This window comes from Salvia miltiorrhiza, chromosome 2, assembly GCF_028751815.1.
Source record: "Salvia miltiorrhiza cultivar Shanhuang (shh) chromosome 2, IMPLAD_Smil_shh, whole genome shotgun sequence".
NCBI classification, from domain to species: domain Eukaryota; kingdom Viridiplantae; phylum Streptophyta; class Magnoliopsida; order Lamiales; family Lamiaceae; genus Salvia; species Salvia miltiorrhiza.
Genome location: NC_080388.1, coordinates 55,708,013 through 55,729,798, shown reverse-complemented (window position 1 = coordinate 55,729,798; position 21,786 = coordinate 55,708,013). Strand labels below are relative to the sequence as shown.

At 37.3% G+C, this 21,786-nt stretch overlaps 5 protein-coding genes across 5 annotated transcripts; 2 read left to right on the top strand and 3 right to left on the bottom strand.

Moving 5' to 3' along the window:
* Positions 1-4,330: 4,330 nt before the first annotated feature.
* On the top strand, positions 4,331-7,119 carry LOC131010423 (uncharacterized). Its single transcript, XM_057937937.1, has 5 exons — positions 4,331-4,579; positions 4,652-4,721; positions 4,828-5,139; positions 6,259-6,599; positions 6,681-7,119. The coding sequence occupies exons 1-5, from the start codon at positions 4,502-4,504 to the stop codon at positions 6,897-6,899; spliced, it is 1,020 nt and encodes a 339-aa protein (XP_057793920.1). The 5' UTR covers positions 4,331-4,501; the 3' UTR covers positions 6,900-7,119.
* On the bottom strand, positions 7,053-8,241 carry LOC131010422 (pentatricopeptide repeat-containing protein At2g15690, mitochondrial-like). The gene has a single exon (XM_057937936.1). It carries the CDS (start codon positions 8,239-8,241, stop codon positions 7,117-7,119), a length of 1,125 nt encoding a protein of 374 aa, XP_057793919.1. The 3' UTR covers positions 7,053-7,116.
* A 746-nt stretch (positions 8,242-8,987) lies between these two features.
* LOC131010421 (octanoyltransferase LIP2p2, chloroplastic-like) lies at positions 8,988-12,255 on the bottom strand. Its single transcript, XM_057937935.1, has 5 exons — positions 12,062-12,255; positions 11,665-11,965; positions 11,312-11,576; positions 10,710-10,860; positions 8,988-9,485 (listed from the first exon to the last, which is right to left on the bottom strand). Exons 2-5 carry the CDS (start codon positions 11,787-11,789, stop codon positions 9,160-9,162), a joined length of 867 nt encoding a protein of 288 aa, XP_057793918.1. The 5' UTR covers positions 11,790-11,965; positions 12,062-12,255; the 3' UTR covers positions 8,988-9,159.
* Positions 12,256-13,808: 1,553 nt separating this feature from the next.
* On the top strand, positions 13,809-15,840 carry LOC131010419 (chaperone protein dnaJ C76, chloroplastic). Its single transcript, XM_057937932.1, has 4 exons — positions 13,809-14,418; positions 14,501-14,757; positions 14,834-15,002; positions 15,076-15,840. Exons 1-4 carry the CDS (start codon positions 14,041-14,043, stop codon positions 15,667-15,669), a joined length of 1,398 nt encoding a protein of 465 aa, XP_057793915.1. The 5' UTR covers positions 13,809-14,040; the 3' UTR covers positions 15,670-15,840.
* A 433-nt stretch (positions 15,841-16,273) lies between these two features.
* Positions 16,274-18,246, bottom strand: LOC131010420 (30S ribosomal protein S9, chloroplastic). The gene is made up of 2 exons (XM_057937934.1): positions 17,759-18,246; positions 16,274-16,746 (listed from the first exon to the last, which is right to left on the bottom strand). The coding sequence occupies exons 1-2, from the start codon at positions 18,104-18,106 to the stop codon at positions 16,459-16,461; spliced, it is 636 nt and encodes a 211-aa protein (XP_057793917.1). The 5' UTR covers positions 18,107-18,246; the 3' UTR covers positions 16,274-16,458.
* Positions 18,247-21,786: the final 3,540 nt, after the last annotated feature.

Below are 21,786 nucleotides of genomic sequence, written 5' to 3'. Positions count from 1 at the left end.
ATACATAATGTAGGACACCAAATTGACTAGGTTGAACCTCATCAAGTGACTTAATTATAATTCTACCTACTTTCAATTTTTTTCCTAATTTTAACTATTTTTTCTTTAATTATAGTATTTCTTTATTTCTTAGGTTTAAGATTATTAATGATGTTCATTAATTTATCATGATTTAATTATAGTGATTTTCATATTTGATTTGTAAATTTTCATTAATAATTGATTTTTAACAGTACGTAAATATTAAATAAAGATCTTTATACTAATACTTTTTATTTTTATAATCCATTTATAAAATAATAGAAATGATGATGGAATGGGGTGGATTACCAAAATCTATGGGGAAGATGTGCATTAATTAATTGATTCCACTATAGCTCGCTTTGTGCTGCCACATGCATGTTGGCATGTTGCTATCTACACATTATAAATGAGTATTTAAGTTGGTGCACCGCTGACACTCACTTTGAATATTATGTATGAGATTAGTATAAAAACGTTTAATGACACATCTAGAAAAGAGCGATGAGAGTTAAATAAAATGGGTTTTTAGAAGTTTTAGTTGAAACGTTTAACTTTTGTGAAAAATGCAGTGTACTATTGCTTTCTAGCTACAGTACGACGTCAAATGAATTGTTTTTCTTTCATAAATTATCCTTGTTATATTAATTCCAAGTAAGACATATGAGATATTTATATTTAGATAGTGGAAACCCAAAACTACTTTTATATGAGTCAAATATGTAACATTAGCATGACATAAAATAATTACGCACGCATGATATGATTCAACTTATATAATGTCGATAATAGATAACGAACGCAAATTAATGAGATACTTTTGTTACAATTATTTAATTAGCAGTAGGAGTAATGCGAAATAAAGATTTCATTATTTAATTAGGACGGAGTTACGTCGGGTTTGGAAGTCAAAATAAATTGGATTCCAATTGACTAAAATTTAGTGTGGTGGCTTCCGACCACTACACCGATGTACAGTTGTAGAATACCGGCCAAATGTACAACACCCCTGTTGCACGTGTATATAAAATAGGGAGAGCATTGCTATTACTGTGGAGGTGGGGGTGGGGGTGGGGTGGGGTGGGGCATCATGCTTTTTACGGAGTACTTTTTACATATTTTCTTAAGTTGGTCAACTGGAGAATTAAAATTGAATCCAAACCTTTTCCTTTTTTGGGTAAATTTCTTTTGGATGACGTTCAATGACTCCGCCGTTGGGATGATGCCACGTAAAATACAACAACATCCACGAGAGCTTCTCCGGGAAAAGCTACCATCTATCCTTCTGGTTCACGGTTATTCTGAAGTGGAAATTGTGGGTTTCAATATTTTTGTGCTTCATGTGGACCTTGACAATGATATTGATTGTATCCTGGAGGAAGGCCCATGGCATCTATTCAACGATTTGGTAATGGTGCGTAAACCTGATCCCATGAAGCCGGTGTGGCAACGGAGTTTAAGAACATTTCTATATGGACTCAACTCCATAACTTACCCCTAGCATGTATGAATGAAAAGATGGATAGGAGGATCAGAGCACAAGTAGGGACAGTGATGGAAGTTAAGTTGGGCGAAGGAGGCTGGTGTTTGGGAAAATTTGCTAGGGTCCGTGTTATTAGATCCATCCACGAACCCCTAGTTCATTGCGTACCACTAGCCGTAGAGGGGAATAAAGAGGCGGTTACAGTTTTGGTTCTCTATGAAATGCTACTTGACCTTTTCTGTTTTGCTTGTGGCCAAATTGGGCATCACATTAAGAATTGCGAGGAGGACGACGAGATGAAAGCCACCCCAAGTTTTGGGAATTGGCGCCCCGTAGGCAGGGGTGTGGAATACAGACGAAGCCCAGGGACTGTTAAATCTTATCTGAACCCAAAGTCTACAGTCCCAAAGCCGGGCCTATTAGTGGGCTCTCTCAAGCCACGATCGCCACCACGGGGAGAGATGATAGAATATGGGCACGATCGCACAGGGGCTATTCCAGTTCCACCGGGCTTTGAAAATAAATTTGCTCCCAAGCAGAAGTAAATTGGAACAGAATGTGAGAGGGAACAGAGAGGGGAGAAGGAGAATGGAGGAGAAAGGTGCGGGAAAGAGATGCTGGACATTTATGGGGAAGAAGGGGGAATGGAAGACGACGGAAATGGGGGAATGGTCAATGGAGAGGAAGGACAGGAAAGTGGGGAGGCTACTTTGGGTGAGGGAGATTTGATGCAGGAGGAAAGTGAGGCGAGTGTAGAGGAGGGAGCTGATAAAGTTGTTATATCCACCACCAACGAAAGAATCTCGATTGAGGGCACGAAGAGCTCGGGAAAGGAGTCGGTGAGTGGGACCCCACCCATTTCTATTAACTCAACTCCTCCAGTAAAAACAAGAATTAATCCTCATAGAAAGGGGTGGAAGAGGCAAGCTCGGGACAACAGCCAAATTATTGAAAAATCCTTTGTGGACCCTTCAACCCTCAAAAAGAGACCCCACAAACGTGACATTAATCAAATGGAGCATAAGAAAGTAGAGAAACCAACTAAAAAATTTGTTAAACATGCAGAGAAGGCGGCGGATGATGGACAGATTGAATCGGCTGCAGCCACCGCCGAGCATTATGAATTGCTTGGTTTGGAATGCACGTGGGCTGGGAAAACCGCGTGCATTCCATGAGTTCAGGACCTTGGTGTCCAGACATTCCCCGGATCTCGTCTTTGTGTGTGAGACAAGACTCGTTGCTAGTAAGTGCACTTTGTGGAAAGTTATTCTCGATTTTGAGGGAATATTCTTTGTAGATGCAAAAGGCAAAAGTGGGGGCTTGGCCCTCATGTGGAAAACTGGTATAGATGTGAGTATTCTTTCGTATTCGGTGGGACACGTTGATTGCATAGTGATTGGGAATGGACATAGATTTCATTTTATCGATTTCTACGGGCACCCAGAGACGGACAAGAGGAAATTCTCGTGGGAGCTGTTGCGACGACTGAGTAATCTACATTTTGGGGCGGACACTCCATGGCTGGTGGGAGGGGATTTCAACGAGATAATTTCGATCAGAGAAAAATATGGCGGCCGCTCGAGGTCTGCAAGCCAAATGCATCCTTTCAATGACACTCTCATGTTCTACCAACTCCGGGACATTTCACCGGAGAACAACGAGTTCACCTGGTTTAATTAAAGAAAAGAGGATGCTATTTTCGAGAAACTTGACCATTTTGTGGGCAACAGATATTGGGATGAAATTTACCAGCATGTCACGATTCAGATACTGGACTTCTACGGGTCCGATCACAAAGCCCTTTTATGTTTTTTTGCAAACGAGACATTGAAGGCTATGAAAATGGGCAAAGGTCGCTTCCACTTTGAAGACAAGTGGTTCATAGAGGATTGTTTTGTCCCTAACTTCCTGTGTGAATGGACGGCGATTGGTCACGATGATGACCTACCCACGAAAATGGTGAGATGTGGAGTCTTCTTTCAGAAGTGGGCCGGTAAGAGGTTCGATGGGCTAGGCAAAAAGATAAAGAAACTTCGGAAGATGCGTGATATGATGATGAAGGAGATTGGGAGTAAGAATTCTGAGGCTATTATCATTAAGCTTTCGAAACCAGATTGAAAAGGCCGTGGAAACCGAAGCTAAGCACTGGAAAACAAAGGGCTCGTGTGAATTGGTTAGCCAATGGTGATCGGAATACCGAGGCTTTTCACTGTCAAGCATCGAAGAGGAGGAAGAAAAATACCATTGAAAGATTGAAAGATAAGTTTGGATCTTGGAAAACGGAAGAAGAGGACAAGGCTGAGCTCATTATGAATTACTTCCAGAAGCTTTTTTTGTCTAGCAAACCGAAGGTGGGGGATATTAGAGCGGTGACTGAGTTGGTTGAAGAGAGAATCAGCACCACTGATTTTGAGACGTTGGACAGACCTTTCACGGCGGGAGGTCAGAATAGCTTTGTTTGATATGCATCCAACAAAGTCTCCAGGACCTGACAACTTCAACGCAAGATTCTATCAAAGATTCTGGCCGGCGATGAGGGAGCACATCACTCGACAAGTTCTAGCAGTCCTTAATAATGAAGCAGATATTGAGTCGTGGAACCACATGCTCATTTGTCTCATCCCAAAAGTGGATAGCTCGAGCTCATTTTATTAATGTATTTTTTTTTTGATTTGGGGGAGTTGGGGAGAGGGAGCAGTGGAGTTTGAACCCGAGACCTCACTGTTTACACACAGGAGGTCGCCCCACTTGGTGTCCCCTTGGGCACTTCATTAATGTATCTTAATAATTTATTAGTAATATCTATCTTGTATCAAAAACAGAAGTAAAGACAAAATATTTTCCTTATGGAACACAAGTATTTACTAAGTTAGGTGTGACGACAATGCAGCCGAATGTGTTGGGCGAAGGGTTTTAGGATAATTCAACTCTGCTAAAACCCTACCCTTCAGAAATCCCACCGAAATTGTAATCTACCAGACAACTGAAAGATCAAAGATGAAGCTGCAATCTGCGTGTGTTTTCCTCCAAAGCTGTCCTCCGCCAATCCAAGTTTCGCCCCGCCAATTTCAACCCGTAAGTGTTCTTTCTTCAATCTCTCATTTCTTCACAATAATCTTCACAAATTGAGAATATATCTACGCCTAGGTCAACAAGCATCACAGAAATCAAACTGGGTTGATAAGTCTGAGGCCCGGATTCCATATTCAGCTCAAATGTAAGTTTGCCTAATTTCCTTCTCATTTTATTGGTGCCTTAAAAAAAAAAAAGATTGTGCGTAGCCGACCCTTTTTCTTATTTGCCCATTTTTTCCTGCATTTCAGCTGTGGTTCCATCTTTAAGAAGTAAGGTTTCTGTACGCGCTACTAGTTTGATTTCTCCAAGGAAGATAAATTTTCGGGTTTTTGCAAGAAAAGGGTCGGATCCATTTCAGGGGAAGTCTGGTTCGGTTTCTTTTGGCGGGTTGAGCCATCACTCAGTTGAAGAGGGTAAATTGGTTTCGGCACCCTTTAAGGAAGGGACTGGCTCCTTACTGTGGGCTTTGGCCCCGGTTGCTTTGATTTCGGCGTTGATTGTTCCCCAATTCTTCATTGCCAGCGCTGTCGAGGACGCTTTCAGGAATGAGGTTTTTGCAGGTATTCTCCAGCTTCCTTTAATTGCATATGCTTTTGGCATTGATGATTGATTGCCTGTTGGTTCTAACTTGTATATTGTGCTTAAGACTACAATGCAGTCATTTCCTGAAAACATAAATATGTTTGAAGTTGCTTATCTCGGATGTCGAGTTACGATCTAATGTATCTGGTAGTGTTGTTGTAATACATGTTAGAAGCTCCACTTGTAGTTGGCGAGCCAAGTACTGTTCCAGTATGAAAGGAATGCTCCATCTGAATTTTTTGTAACTATCTTTTATCTGGATTCGTTTTCCTACTGGGAATGGTACTTGGTTATCCTGTAATATAAATGTTTTGGTGCAACTCAGTTTGGATATTTTCTCACGACTCGAAGTTTCTGAAACTTCAATGAGTCATGTTATTAGTTATCTATTTTACTTTTATCTTTTTGGTCTAAGTTCTAATTCACCTGTCTTGGCCATTAAACCTGCAAGAGATCCAATGACATCATTAAACTTGACATGATTAGGGTGATTTAACTCGACTTTCTATTCGCATGGTGTATAACTGCATATGATTTTGTAAGAAAAGGATGAATGTAATAAAAAGAAGCTGACAGATGAGAGATTAGAGCTACTGAGCAGATTGAGGTTGACAATGCTAAAATCTCGGGCTTTGAATTACCTGCGATTGTGTTATTGGAAAGCGATCTTAGCCTATTTATAAAATGAACTTCAGCAAATAGGTGTTTGAATGCTAAAGGATAGGACTGCTGATTGAATAGCATAATAAATCAAAATTGGTCTGATAATATTCTCACTAATTGGATGGTTATGATTATGGAAAGCTTTTGTGTTTCTACTTTGATGCTTGTTTTCTAAAGAAAAAAAGACCAGGATAAATTCATTATTTGCATTTTCCTCTCATGTATGATAGAAAAATATCAATTTAAGTTCTCTAAATAAATGAACATAGTAATGTCCTCTGTTACCCTTCGGGCCCCTAGTATTGTACACTTCTTCGTAACTTGTTATGAATGTCAGAGGGTCAGGATTTTGCATTTTCATATTAACCTTTGCATGAGAGGTACATTTTCAGATCACAAAACATTAACAATTTATAATTTCAATGTTGTTGCAGAAACTATTTCTTCCTTCTCAACTGAGATAATCTTTTATGTTGGACTCGCAATCTTTCTGTTCGTAACTGAACATGTCCAGAAGCCATATCTTGAGTTTAGCGCAAAGAGATGGTCCCTCATCACAGGACTTAAAGGATATTTGGCATCCGCCTACTTTACTATGGGCTTCAAAGTATTTGCCCCGCTTATCGCTGTTTATGTTACCTGGCCAGTGCTTGGCATCTCCGCCTTGGTCTCTGTCGCTCCTTTATTGGCTGGCTGTCTGGCTCAATATATTTTTGAGAAGCGTCTTGAGAGGAATGGCTCATCCTGTTGGCCTCTTATACCCATCATCTTCGAGGTACAAGGCACTTGAATTAATTTTTTATTATTTTTTTATTCAAACAGGAGTAGTGGCTTAAAATATTTTCATTGTCCTCAGGTCTATAGGATATATCAGCTGACGAGGGCTACAGGTTTCATCGAGAGGTTAATATATGGAATGAGGGAGGCATCTGCAACCCCTGCAGTTATGGAAAGAACTGGGGCATTGATTTCGATGATAGTCACTTTTCGAGTTGTTGGTGTCGTTTGTCTCTGGTCGTTCCTGACATTCCTACTGCGGCTCTTTCCATCCAGACCAGTTGCTGAGAACTACTGATTTATATAGAGATAGGATCTATTTTGCATTCCTTAATGTCGATACACTCTTCTGTTTTTCCTTGCTTCAGAGAATGTAGTGTTCAGCGTTATGAGATCGAGATTGCGAATTTTGCAGCATTGAAATACAGAATTACCTACAGCTATTATAGCCTTTGTTGGCCATGTAACTAATAAATTGATACTATTTGCTAATATAACCAAATGGTGTAATTTGTCTACCAGAAGTCTCTACAGGAGCATTCTCCATCCTTGAAATGATGAAATCTCTTATTATCTCTTACAATAAATTCTCTTTTCTCAAAAGTGGACAGGATCTTGATGAAATTGTGGCAGTCTCCACAAATCCTGAGGTTCTTGATGACTCTCAACGTAGTCCCCGGTGGCGTGCTGATAAGCCCGTACGCAATGGCTAATCTTTCACTGTGATAAAGGAGGGCTCTCTCTTTCGCCTCACGATCCAGGTCATGGAGGACATACCTTGTATCAGGTATGTAACCAGCTTCCTTCGCCTTCTTGCTCAACGAGACAAGCTTGTCATAAGCCATGCTTCTGTCTGCGGGTGCTTGATTTCTCCTAGAAACAAGGCTCTGCTGTATCCTCTTGTTGCCTATTACCTTCTGCTGCTGTGTAACTTGTGCTGCAGGTATTCTAGAGAGGATCTCTCTGGCGTCGTCATCTGCTGCATTCTCGTTGGATTTCCTTACAAGATTTGCGTAGCTCATGCAGTGATCCGAGGAGGGAGTGATGCCATAATCTTTGCTCATTGATGCAAAATATGCCCTCCCTCTCTCCACATCTCCTACACATTCGCATGCTTTCAGAACAGCGGCAAATGTAGTCTTGTCGGGCTTAAGTTTATCGTCTTCTTTGGATAATCTGGTGAAAACTTGAATTGCTGCTTCTGCTTCTCCATTTTCCACCAACGCTGTTATCATCATATTCCAGGAATCAATGTTCCTGCAAAGCATCTGCTCGAAGATACGGCCGCCTCTTCTGTAATCTCCCAGCTTGAGATACATGTGGATCAATTGGTTGAAAATTGTAACATTGTAGCCGGAGGAGAATCTGATGATGTATTCGTAGATTCGATCTCCACCCTCCATGGATTGCGTGTCGACTGCCAACTGCATTAGTTCCAATACATGGTTTGAGTCTGCAAGAATATGATTCTTGGCCATCTCTTCTAGTGCTTCGATGGCGAACTGAATTGTATTCGAGTTCAAGTTCGAGTTGGAGGCCCCGAATTTCAGAGGGCAGTTTTTCTTTTGCAGAGGAGTGATGAAGCCTTTGAGAATTGGACGTGTGCAGAAGAAACTCATGGAAGCTATAGCTTGTGCCATTTCAATTTAAATGACGTTCTTTCACAAGAAAAAAAAATAATAAAAATTGAAAGATTAGAATTACAAAGGAAAAAAGGATGGGTGCTGCCTTATCCACACTAGTTGGACTTCTCAAAACCACTTTCCTCAAAATATCTACAACTTATTTGAGACGTACTTCTTGTGATTTTGAAACCTTACTCTCACAAATAACGCGTTTTATTCTGAGAACTAATGACAATTTCTTCAAAATTTCCGAACGTTTCATGACCATAAATTTCTGATGGGACGTCTAAACTGTCTCATTATACGTGTTCATTATTTTAATAGTATTATAAAATTAAAATATATTGCAAAAAAAGTTGAAATTAATAAAATGCAAATGAATTTTTTTTTTATAAATCTTAATTGGCTAATAAATTGTAATCAGTAATTACACTGAACCATGGTATATTGAAAGATATAGGATACTTTAGTGCATAACCTCTCATACATCTCAAAACTGTTTCAAAGAGAAGAAAAACAGAGCTGCTCCAACATTCGCTGTTTATCTCACAAGCAAAAACCCATACAACTATACAAGGCAACGACTGCACGAGTGTAGTTTGTTTCGTCTTTTATAATTTTTCTTTCTATTTTCACCCTTTCCACCAGTGAAGAGTGTGGTTTGTTTCCTCTTTTTTAATTTTTCTTTCTATTTTCACCCTTTCCACCAGTAAATTGTGTGATCACGCGGGAAAACAGTAGGTCTAAATTTTTCCGTCACATGATCTTTAAAATTATTTATTCTTTCACGTAACAAAGAAAGACTGAACTTTATAGTTAGTAACAGTGTGCATCTGCTCAAACCCTTTCTTCCTCAGTATATTCTGCAAATTAAACACACAATCAGAAATGCCGACTGTTCAATCCCTTTCCTGAATCATTTGTATCACCTCTTCAAGATGCTAGGCCAACGGAGTTCTGAGTAGCCGATCTTTGTAAAGATTTTTGGCAAAAGTCGATTTGGAAAACGTCACAGAACTCCTTAACAAGCGACTTACAAGCAGTGTGCATCAAATCTTGATCATCATTGAGATCATAATCTTCAACTCGGTGCCTGTTGTCATTTAAAAGCCCCTTGATGCTCCCAACTTGGCGATCCCTAATCCCACACGGGACGATCTGATCAAAGGGTGTTAGGTCTGTGGTGACATTCAGTGCCAAGCCATGATATGCTATCCATTTTGATACTTTAATACCAATGGCAGCTAATTTCGCGTCACCTGAAACAGTCGAAGATGCAAACATTTTATATTATTCAGGCCAAAAACCGAATATAGGAAATCAATTTATGTGTGGCAAAAAGAGGATAAGAAAGATGCTTATGGTAATAGATGGAACATTCAGTTCAAGAATGGAAAACCAAATTGAGGGAAAAGAATGAAAGGCGTAAACAATTAACAGGAATTTCAAAAATTTCATAATTTATATAAAAGCTTGATACACCAGCAAAATATGAATGGTGAATAGATATCTGAAGCAACAATCTGAAATGACAAGACATCTTCCAATAACCATGCTAATTTCTTGGAATATTTAGATGCAAGTAAAGATTGCTAAGGCCAAATGAATCACATCCTAGATGGTTTCCAGGACTTCACAGCAAAACAAGTACGACAAGTCATTCGACACTACAAAATTTATTCAGCCAATAGAACCGAAAGTTCAATTATACAATACCCAAAAAGTTGCAAGAACATGGGTCTCTAATTTATTGATCACCTTGTTAAAGAGCCACTGGCATGAAACTATTCCTAGTGACAAATTCAATGTAGGAGAGCTTAATGTTCTAACACCTAATGAACTAAATGCGATAGAAATACTATTAGAAATAAATAAGGACTGATTATGCTTTCCCTTCAGTTGAATATTTTAAGAGCATGTCTATCATAGGCAGCACAAAAATTTCAAGAACTTTTTAAGTAATCAAACTTCTATCATCAGAAATAAGAATAGAGAGATCCTTAGTTCTGCAGGCGACTTTAATGATTTTCCTTTTTTCTACTTGTTTGAAAAGATGCAATCTTCGCAAGGCAAATCACATATCTCTTTTCTTTATTGTGCATTTGAATGGGTTTTGTCATTAAACAAATCAGGATTCATCTTATGGTCTTCCCCTACTGTTCAATGCATCTCGGAAGAGAATTTTTTTGTTTTGTCTGTTAGCTCGAAGAATATTTAGAAAATTTTACATATAGTTCTGTAAAACTATATTCCCCCACCATTATTAGACATGAACCCATAAAGGCAATCACAATGACTCTCACATTCAAGTTCGGACCCCATGAATTTCATCCCCCACTATGCAATCATGCAGAGAATCCTATTTAAAGTGGACCTTCGTATGTCTTGACACAAACATCAATACTATGTGTTTCCACACAAACGGCCACGTGCCTTATAGACCAGACAAACATTGAAACTGAAATTGAAATCACAATACATACCAACCCAAACACCAGTTAAGCCCTCAACTCTTGAAGCTTCAATAGAAAATGTCGAAGAAATAGCCCGAATAACCACCTCTTCAAGTGACCTCAGGTACCAATGGAGATCCATCTTGTAATACCGGAGATTGATGATAGGATACATGACTAACTACATAGAAATAATCAGATTGATCAGAACAAAGAATCAACATTATCACTCACCTCTAGATTGCATTTGGTCACCACATCTACCATTAAACACATATATATCTCTTGCATTAAACTAATCATATAAGTTCTATTCACACACTACCTAAAATGAAAATTCCTCACAAAATTTAGTAATTCCAAACTTTTTTGACAAGTCAGATTATTACAAAACACTAACCAACTGCGACACCAAGAAATCTAAAAAATCATCCCGGACTACAAGTCTTCATTTGGAGATCCATTATTCAAATAACAAGAATTGTGATAACTAGAAAGATGAGAAATTCCGCAAAATTTGACCAATTGAAGATGAAAAATGGGGTTGCCAATAAGCTGAATTTAAGATGAGAAACAATTCTCCATTGGTAGCAAACATATTGAAGAGCAAGCATTAAGTAAATAGAGGATACCTGACCAGGACCATGATATGTAACTTCACCACCTCTTTCGGTGCGGTACAAATCAAAAGGAGCATTGCTGACATCAAAATTCAAGTAATTGTCACAGCTGCCGGTGCCCATGGTGTAAACAGGGTGGTGTTGTAAGATAATCAAACTGTCCGAAAAATCTTCATTTCTGTCACTCAGTGCTCTTCTCTCCGTCACAATGGCCTTCTGCCACGACCACGCCTCTGCATATGGCACCACCTCCTTGTGCAAGTCATACAAATCACATCTAAACTCAGAGCATGAATTAGTACAAATACCCAAATATAGGAAAACACACACATACATAAGCCCAAAAGTAGAATTCAAAGGAATACCTTCTTCTGGTTTTGTGGGTCGTTGAAATAAGTTGACAAGAATGGATTTTGCTGGTTCTTTTAGAGGGGTTTTGAATCAATGGCGTCGGCACATAGGTTAGAGTTGGATTGCACAATAAATTCATATTTGAACATTGTAGTTTTATCTACGTGAAGAAAGAGGTCATATCGGGGTAGGAATCAGAATTTGAGTATTGAAAAACACAAATCAGACAAGAGGGAGAGTGAAAAGAGGGGAAAAAGCTTCAAACTGAGTGTTAGTTTGTAGCAGCGGAGCAACCAAAGCAAAACCAGAAGAGCACTGTTATGTTGGGTCCAAAATGCAATATTGTTAAAGATATGGGCTTCTTAATCATTTATTTGTTTAAAGACGGGCGACAATCGAATTTAGAGATACCAGTAGTGGAGTAGTATACAGTGACCCTCAGTTGAGCGGCGGCTGCTAGCGGAAGATCTGATGTAGCTGGTGCGGGTGGCGTCCAAGTTTGTTGGAAGCATCAAATCTCCATTTTTATGGTATGGACTTGTTCTTCAACTTCAGCAACTAAACATTGTCACAGCACTCATATCGGGGCCAAACTATATAATTGTTTGATTATTACTGCACTCTACATATAATTATTTTGATATATTTATATTCTTACTTATTTTATTTTGAATTAATTGTCGGTTAATACACAAACATGTCTCAAATTTCTGTTTTAATGCAATAAAAACAATTTTTTTTTAAAAAAAAGTGTAGTAGTATTCTGAACGTAAATTACATCTCTTTCTATATACTACTCGCCGAGATGATGTGCATTTGTACGTTAAAAAAAATTATTTTAATAAATAATTTTTTATAAGTGTAAATTTATATTTTATTGCATTTTATAGTAACATTTATTAATTATTATTTTAATATATTGTTTGAACTAATTATTCGATAATTTTGAAAATTTTAATATTATAAAAATCATAAAATTGAAAAAAAATAATCATCTAAATTTATTATAAAAAGATTAGAAAAATTATTGGATAGTAAGCATCACCTAATTTTATCATTATTAGAAAAAAAAATATGACCAAAAAGAAAAGAAAATTGATATGAAATTCATGTTTATTTTTTAAGTTTCATCTTTATACAATTAATTTTAATTTCAAAAATTCTAGAAAAATTAAACTTCTAATAAAATCATTAGAAGAGTTCTAATAAAATTATTATAATTCTAAATTATTAAATTTACATAATATAAAATACTCTCTCCATCCCATGAAGCATGACCTAGTTCTTTTCGGCACGAAATTAAGAAATTAGTATTTTTGTGTGTTAAGTGTGGTAGGTGAAAAAATGAAAATGTGAATAAAGGGTAAATTTTTTGTCATTTTTAAAAATAGGTCAAGCTTCGTGGGACAAAAAAAAAAAAACTGTGTCATGCATCGTGGGACGGAGGGAGTACTAATTTACGTGGATGAAGAGTTCTAATGAATACTACTATATAATAATTATTAAAATATAAAATATATTAATATATTTTTAGATTGATTATATGTATAATATATTAAATTATAAAATTAATTTTGAATTAAGTATATATGGTGGATATAATAGGTAAATTAAATTTTATGAGAAAAGGCTTATTTATAATAAACAATAGATTAAGGCAATGAAATAAAAAACAAAATGTTGTGCTCATTTGACTCCAATACGTAAATTGTGTACTTGGCTACTCCACGTGGTAGAAATCTCACCCAACAATATCTATCGATAAACAGATGTTGTTTACCGAATTAAATAGACATTTTATTAGTAAATTGGTTCCTTTTTAGAGATATCGGTAAAGTGGTTAGACAGCTTATGAATTTTCAATAAATGTATAAAATACATCAAAAATTTATAAGAAGTAAAGAATTTACAAATTATTAATATGTCTGGACAATTGAAATTGCAAAATAGAGAAAGAATTATAAGTTACAAAAAAAATATTATTAAGAAAATATTAAATAGATATAAAATTGGAGTGATAGTATATTGAAAATAATAAATTATAGTAAGATCATTTTATATTTTTTTTTATTGTTTATAAGATAAAAAAACAAGATGAGATTGAAGCAATAAGTTATTATGTATAGCTATTCATCATGACATACTCGTAATAACTAACATTTTCTTTTGACGTGTATATCATTTCAGCGCGACAAATTGTTGCTTTTATTTCTGAAATTTGGTTCAAAATATCTAATAAATATATGCATAAAAATATCTGTAGAGAGGAGTAACAAAATGGAAAAGTGCAAACATTTCCAGCCGAAGACTCAACTTTCTCAAGAGCTCTCAGGTCATCCTCCCCTTCATCTTCATCATCTTTCACACCAAAAAAAAAGAAAAAAAAGAAAATGCACGCTTCTACAACTCTTCTTCTTCATAGCGTTCCTTCTTCATTGATCCCGAACACCGATCCGAAAGCGATAGAGTTAGGAATCGGAAATCTATTCTTCCGGCAGCAGAGGATCATCAATACGAAAAGACAAAGTAAGAATAAGTTATCAGCATGCAGAGATTCGCAAGAGTTGGCGGTGACGGACTTCAATCTGTACGAGCTCCTCGGCATCGACTCCTCCTCCGACACGAGGGCGATAAAGGAGGCATATAGAGCGCTGCAGAAGCGGTGCCATCCCGACATAGCCGGCCCGCCCGGCCACGACATGGCCATCGTCCTTAACGAGGCCTATGCTCTTCTCTCCGACCCCATCTCCCGCATGGCTTACGATAGGGTCTCTCCCTCTCCATCTCTCAGTTCATTTTCATTTCTAATTTCTTAACCACTACTTGATGTTTAGTTCTTAAATGAGTCAGGAGGTTGCAAAAGTGGCAGATCTACAAGGGTACACAGGGAGGCCTATATATTCGATATGGTCTGGTCCGGAAAGTGAGGAAAGGGCGGTTTTTGTTGATGAAGTGAAGTGCGTTGGGTGCTTGAAATGTGCATTATTCGCTCAGAAAACATTTGCTGTTGAATCCGTGTACGGAAGAGCTAGAGTGGTGGCTCAATGGGCTGATCCCGAGCACAAAATCAACGATGCTATTGCCGCTTGTCCAGTCGACTGCATCTCGTAACCACTTAATTGTTTCCACAACCCTTCTTGCATCCATCACAAAATTAAATGCTCTCTCTCTCTCTCTTGGTAGATTTGTGGAGAGATCCGAGTTGCCTGCCCTTGAATTCGTAATGTCTAAGCAGCCCCGCGGCAGTGTTAGAATCGGTGCAAGCAACACTGCAGGTGTACGGACAGCAGATGTTTTCGACGAGGTCCACAAATTCCAGGCTAGGTATAAAGCTTCTAAACGCCACTCCAAGGTCAGCTTCAACACCTTTCTCTCTCTCTCTCTAGTTTCATAACTTGACACAATGATCTCTCGTTTGAATCAAGGATTCCGAGCCTCAAAATTCTTCAAGGATCTCAGCTGTGCAAGCCATTCAAATGATATCAAACTGGCTCTACTGGCGATCTCCCACCGGAGATGCCGCTCCTCTAGCTATCCGCAACTCGAGACTAGGCACGGGGAAACACGACGCCCAGCCGAGTCTCGAGAAGCTCAAAGCTGCTGCAGCAGTCAGAAAACAGCAAGCAACAACCACTGCTCGGACATCAGACGATGATTACTGGGTGCCGGCAGCCCTCGCGCTACCACAACTGATCACTCCTGAATCTCGAGACGATCGTGCTCCGAGTAGGAAGAAGAAGCGAGCAAGTGATGCTGACAAATCGTTGAATAGAAAGAAGGATTCGAGCATCCCTTTTGGTTGGGTTGTGCCAATAGGAGCATCGGTTGTTGCTGCTGCAGTTGTAGCCGACCGGTTGCGGCTTGGAGAACCGGCGACCGGTCTGCAAGAACACATCGGCGGTTCTGTGGCGCTGGCGATCGTTAATAGTTGGTGGATGCAAGTTGGCTTAGCAGGTGTTACGTGGTACCTAATTGCTGTATACATGCTAGAAATAGTGGAAGCCCTTCGCCGAAAATAACCACTATATCATACTAACATAAATTTAACTACCTTTTAATCTTCTGTAAAATAGTACAAACTACCACACTATATATGATCAACTATCATATCACTGTATTCTCTACTTATAGCCATTAGTGTATACGGAAAAAAAATATGAATGAATTGACACCTATCATTCCATGATTCATCTTATTGATCTCGATTCGGCTTATCTTTTGATTTTCTTATTGCTCTTTTTCGTTCATTTAGATTTATTTTAATTCTCCAAATTCTTTTTTTTTTTTAGGAAAATTCTCTGTATTCTAGACAAGTAGTTTCCCCCCCCCCCCCCACTAATGGTATTCCGACAAAGTTCACCCGGTGAGGTTTTAACAAGGCTTGTTCTTCAAATTTTCATTTGATCTTCTTAAGGTTTTAGAATGTTAGTGTACACTCTTCTCTTTTCATTTTTCTTTTATAGTAATCACAATATTATCTTTACTTATTACCTCCTAATGCAGATCTTGACTGTGTTGATGAGAATGATCCTAACGATGGATATTAAGTAAGTTAGTAACCAATCAATTCTTGAATATCTTAACAGTTGACGCAGCTGAATGGATCAAATACATAGGCCGACATAAGAAATAAACACAAAAATTTACATAACCTCCGAATATTAAGTTTACCCTTGAATATGATTTCCAATTGCAATTATGCGGAATCAAGCTCAAAATAACCATGTAATTTTTGCTACCTTATATTTTCTGCAAAATTACAGAGGAAATGTATATATATGATGTCCAGCAAAGTAACATTTCTGACCTCAACGCTTGGAGAATTGAGGGCGCTTTCTAGCTTTCCTCAGTCCGGCCTTCTTCCTCTCAACAACTCTCGAGTCCCTAGTCAGAAGGCCTTCTTGCTTCAAAGGCGATCTATGGCTGTCGCTTACCTTCAACAAGGCCCGAGCAACGCCAAGACAAATGGCTTGAGCCTGACCAGAAAGGCCCCCACCATGCGCCTTCACAAATACATCATAGCTACTCTCGTAGCCTAATGTCACGAGTGGAGTCTTAACATACTGCAGCCATAGAGGATTGCCTTGGAGGTATTCCTGCACCAATCATCATTACAAGCCAATGTTATATGAGACAGACGAGGGAAGTAGTCGCCTATAATCCGTTCCACAGGCTCAAGAATCGCAAGCAAGATTGCCCTTCTTTCTCTAAGCACAGGCTTTTTTTTTATCACGTTCAACTCTAGGTTCTAACTTCTAAGTAGCATCAAAACCTACCAGCTATGAAGTGTGCAGGTTGACGAATGCGACCAACTAAAGAAACTTGGCTTTTTATAAATTTAGCCTTCATCTTTGCAACCCAAAACGTTTGAAACTAGAACTGCTCCGTCTCAGTACCATCTCCGTATATAACATTGGTTGTCCTAATAAATGTACCACTGAATAATTCTGTCCAAACTCCATGACATATCATGGCATTTAATCACCATAACCCATTCGAATTATTTCATCATCCACACACACTACCAACCATTTGAAAGCTTGAATAGTAGTCTAAGAAATCGTCAAAATTTGTATCATGCCCCCCATCATCTCGTTGGCTTGGGGCATCAATTTATTAACAAAAATCAAACCTCTCTAACTACATGAATTTTACGAACTTCAGCCAAATCTTCACATGTCATAAATCTCATCACAAATTCTCTAATCCTAGATAACGTTTCTATGGTCTGTTCGTACAAATTCAATCAAATGCATTTCACATTTTACATTTCGCCTTTAGCCAAATCATTAATCACACTCTATTGGCCTAAATTCAGAAACAGCATCACTGAAGCTATCAACAACAGTTCAACGATCGTATTTCACATAAAAATTACTACAAATCTAATGTAGCTACAGCACTAATTGAATCAAGGCATTCGCATTTCAAATTTCACATTTCACATTTCACATTTCACATTTCACATTTCACATTTCACCTTCCTTAAACTGCATTACAGCAGCTACAACTAATTTCGTAGGGCGAATAATCCAAAGTCAATAATTTTCGTTGAATACACAAATTGCCATAAAAATTAATAAATTGCAAGCAGGAAAAGTGAATTACCTTAGCATCTCGATAATTAATAATAATTTTGCCGGAGCCTTCCTGAAGAACAACCCTTGCAATGGCGCATTTCCGTCGACCGGTGCCGATTATGGTCTGGGCCGCAAATCCACCAGGAAGCCTTGACTTGACCAACTTCTTCAAGTCATCCGTGTCAATGGTCGGGTCAGCGACGGCGGAGGAGGCAGCGACGACGAGAGCGGGAAATCTGGAGGAGGCGGTTTTCAGAGAGAGGGGTTTGGGCGAAGGAAAAGACAGGGAGTGGATAGGTTTCTGAGAGATTTGGGAGGAGAAAGAGAGTGAAGACAAGGATGAGGTAAGAGCAGAAATAGAGGTAGCCATCGCCATTGATGGTGGTGGTTCACTTCGGAGTGGTTTGGATAGGCGTTAGGCAAGAGTCGGAGTTTGTAGTATGCAGATAATGTTACTTGAACTGACCAATATACCCTCAAATATTAGCCATAGGCCTTAACGTGAGACGTTGAGCTAATCTGAACCGGACTTGGAAAATCGAACCGAAATTAATGATTTTATTCAATTTTCTATCGGTTTGGGTGTTCGAAAATTTGAAAATCAAATTAGCTCGGTGTGGATCCTAATTTGCTCATTTTAAATTGTGAATTTATAGTGATTGAGCTTTGTATTAGTGTAACAAAATATCTTATGATGATGTACAAGTATTCTACATGTATTTAAAATAATACTAATTTTTACCCAAATTGAACTGAATTCATTTGGTTTGATTTGATTAGAATCTTCTTTATAATAGGATTAAACCTTAACCTATGTGGCATGCTTATAATTGCTCCATTTCAATAATTTACCATATATAATCTTCATGTATTAATTAATTAATTATTACATTTCATATAAAGATTCATTAATCTTAATAAATATAATTAATAATAAATGTATATATATATAATAATATTAACTTACATATAATCAAAATTAATAAATTTTATTATTTATTTTATCTCGATAAAAATTAATCTTAATAAATATAATTAATAATAAATTTATATATCTATATAATAATATTAACTTAGATATAATCTAAATTAATCAATTTTATTATTTATTTTATCTCGAAAAAAATTAGATTTGCATGTCTGACAAGAAAAAAAATTATAATTTATATACAATAAATGATTTTAATTGAATGTTAGTGATTAGATGTATATTTATTATTAATTTTATATTTCTCAAAAGCGAATATATTATACGTATATGTTGCAATATATAATATTGTATGAATTTATATATATATATATATATATATATATAATATTTATCTTCTTAATTTTCAATAAAATCAATTTTAAATTGAGTTTGAATTGAGACATGCACGTGTATGTAAATTATAAACTTGATTACTTTAAAACAAAATCTTATTTTATGTCTATAAAAATAATTAAAATTTTATTTTTATTTTTTATAAAATATATCCATACATTTTATTTGTATAGGGAAGGAGTATATTTTTCATATCTAAAAACTTTATTTGTTTCAGTTTCGTCAATAATAATAATAATAATAATAATAATAATAATAATAATAATAATAATAATAATAATAATAATAATAATAATAATATATAAATTATGAAATTAGTAATGCATAAATGAAGAATTTAGATAAAGAACAATAGAGGATGATGTTAAAATACATTAGAAATCTTTAACTATGTATTAAATTTATCATAATCTCAATCGAGTGAAGAATTCATATAAATCACCTCATTTCACATTGATTTTTTTAAGGTTTCACTAAAATAAAACTTATACAAGAAGAAGCTCTTGCTCTCCAAATTAAAAATCTATATTTAATTGGCAGAATGATTGATACTAATACAATTTGAATTGCTCCAAGCGAGATGATTCACGGAATCCAATTAAATGATGATACTCACAAGTTAAATTTATTCTTTCAAACTCCAAACGAGATGATTCTTGGAACCCAATTATAATATTTGAAGCTAATAATGCATAAAAGTTTGTCAAGATTTTTTCAAGTTCCATACAAAATGATGTTTACAAGTTAGTTATGATATTAAGCTCCAAATCATACAATCTCACAAGTCAAATTTGATTTTTAAACCTCCAGAGTGATGTTAAAAAAATTGACGCATAAAAGTTCATTTTTTGTATTTTAAGGTCTAGACGAGATGATGCTCAAAAGTCTGGTGTTCAAACATTAGATGTCGCCTTCTGGGCTTTAGATGATGATATGACCCTACAGGGTGGTTCAGACGAGATGATGCTCAGATGAAATAAAATCTTCAATATTGACCTTTTTTCGAAATAAAAGAAATTATATAAAAAGAATATTTATTATTCTAACAAAGGTTAACATTTAATTGAGGAATATGATTCAGATTAATATAATTTCAACTATATTACCTTAAATTAAATAAATTTAAAAATAATTTATATATAAATAATTATTTATACAAAAATAATACTCCTCTGTCCCCCAAAATTATGCATGGAAGTTTGTAGTAATGATAGTGGAGAAAGGGTCCCACAGTGAGGGTATTGTTAAATAGATTATGAGTAAATAATGTAAGTTAAAAGGTAAAATTGTAAGAATTATATGTGGAGTAGTGTCTAAAAATAAGGTATGCATAATTTTGGGGGCCGCACCAAAAATGAAAGGTATGCATACTTTTGGAGGATAGAGAGAGTATCATATAATTTAAATAATAATTTAAAATAATTTTTCGTCGATTTTCGACGGGTTATGCACTAGTTTAGTGAGTAAAACAATTTCATTCGGTTTGAATTCAAATATTAATTCATGTTTGATTCTGTTTGAAATCGAACCATCCGAATGCTCACTTAGATACAACTTTTCAAAAACAGCCATATTAGTATTTGTAGTGGGCAGATTTCGTGTAGCCCATTCGAGCAAATATTCGCGGCCCAAAACGTCAAGCCCAATCCAAAAAGCTGAATTAATTTTAATTAATTCAGCCCGTACTCTGGGTCATTAAGGTCCATCGTCCCAAACCCTAGAAGGGCAGCGACTTGGGGAGAAAGAAAGGAACGAGGCCAGGGATACGGGCCCCCAAATATCAGAACGACCAGGGTTTAAGGGGACGTGCAAGCAAAACCCTAGCCGTCAGGCCATCGCGGTATAAATAAGAATTTACTAGGTCATTCGACACACAATCAATCGCACTCCAACACGTTCTCTCGCTCTTCTCTCCCCTCACGCACTATTCTGCCTCCACGCTCTCAGCCTTAGGTTTTTCGGTGATCAGATCAACCGAGACGACCTAGCGACCCTCGCTCATTGCTCAATCGCCTTCAACTCCGTTGACCAGATCGACCCGATTTAATCTTTCATTTACTTTCAATCGTTTTGAATACGATTTGTATTAATATTATTTACTGACTTGAGCGTCGGAGGCCCTTCCATCGACACCCCCACCGGTGCTCCAAGAAGGGCTCTAACGTTGTTCGTGTTTCAGGTTGCTAGTGCCCATCGTATCGGACGACCCCGACGTCCTTATCCGTAATTGTTGGATTAATCCCCAACAATTTGGCACCCACCGTGGGGCCCTAGCAATCAAGCATTCCCGACAAACAATCACCGAATTCTACCATGAGTACCAAAAACGACACACGCGACATGACCGATGCTCCCTCACAAACCGAGTTGTTGGCCCAAGTGGAGATAGATGCCAAGCTCAATGCCCTGATGGACCAGATGGTCCAGGAAAGGGAGAGTCGGTTGTTGTTGGAAAAACAAAACCAAGAGCTACTAGCCCGACTGAACGCTCTCACTCAGATCCAAACGCCTCCGCCAATTCAAACGCAACGCCTTGATCGATTCCGGGTTTCTATTAACCCCATGATGGATATTGAGGACATCCCGCTTACACCCAATGGAACTGAAATCAACCCAGATGTCCCTTCATCCTCGGTAAGAAACAATAGATCGGAGGTTATTCATCCTAACACGGGAAATCTTCATGTGAATGCAGGTGAAACCCACATTTTGGACCAAACACCCGGGACAAC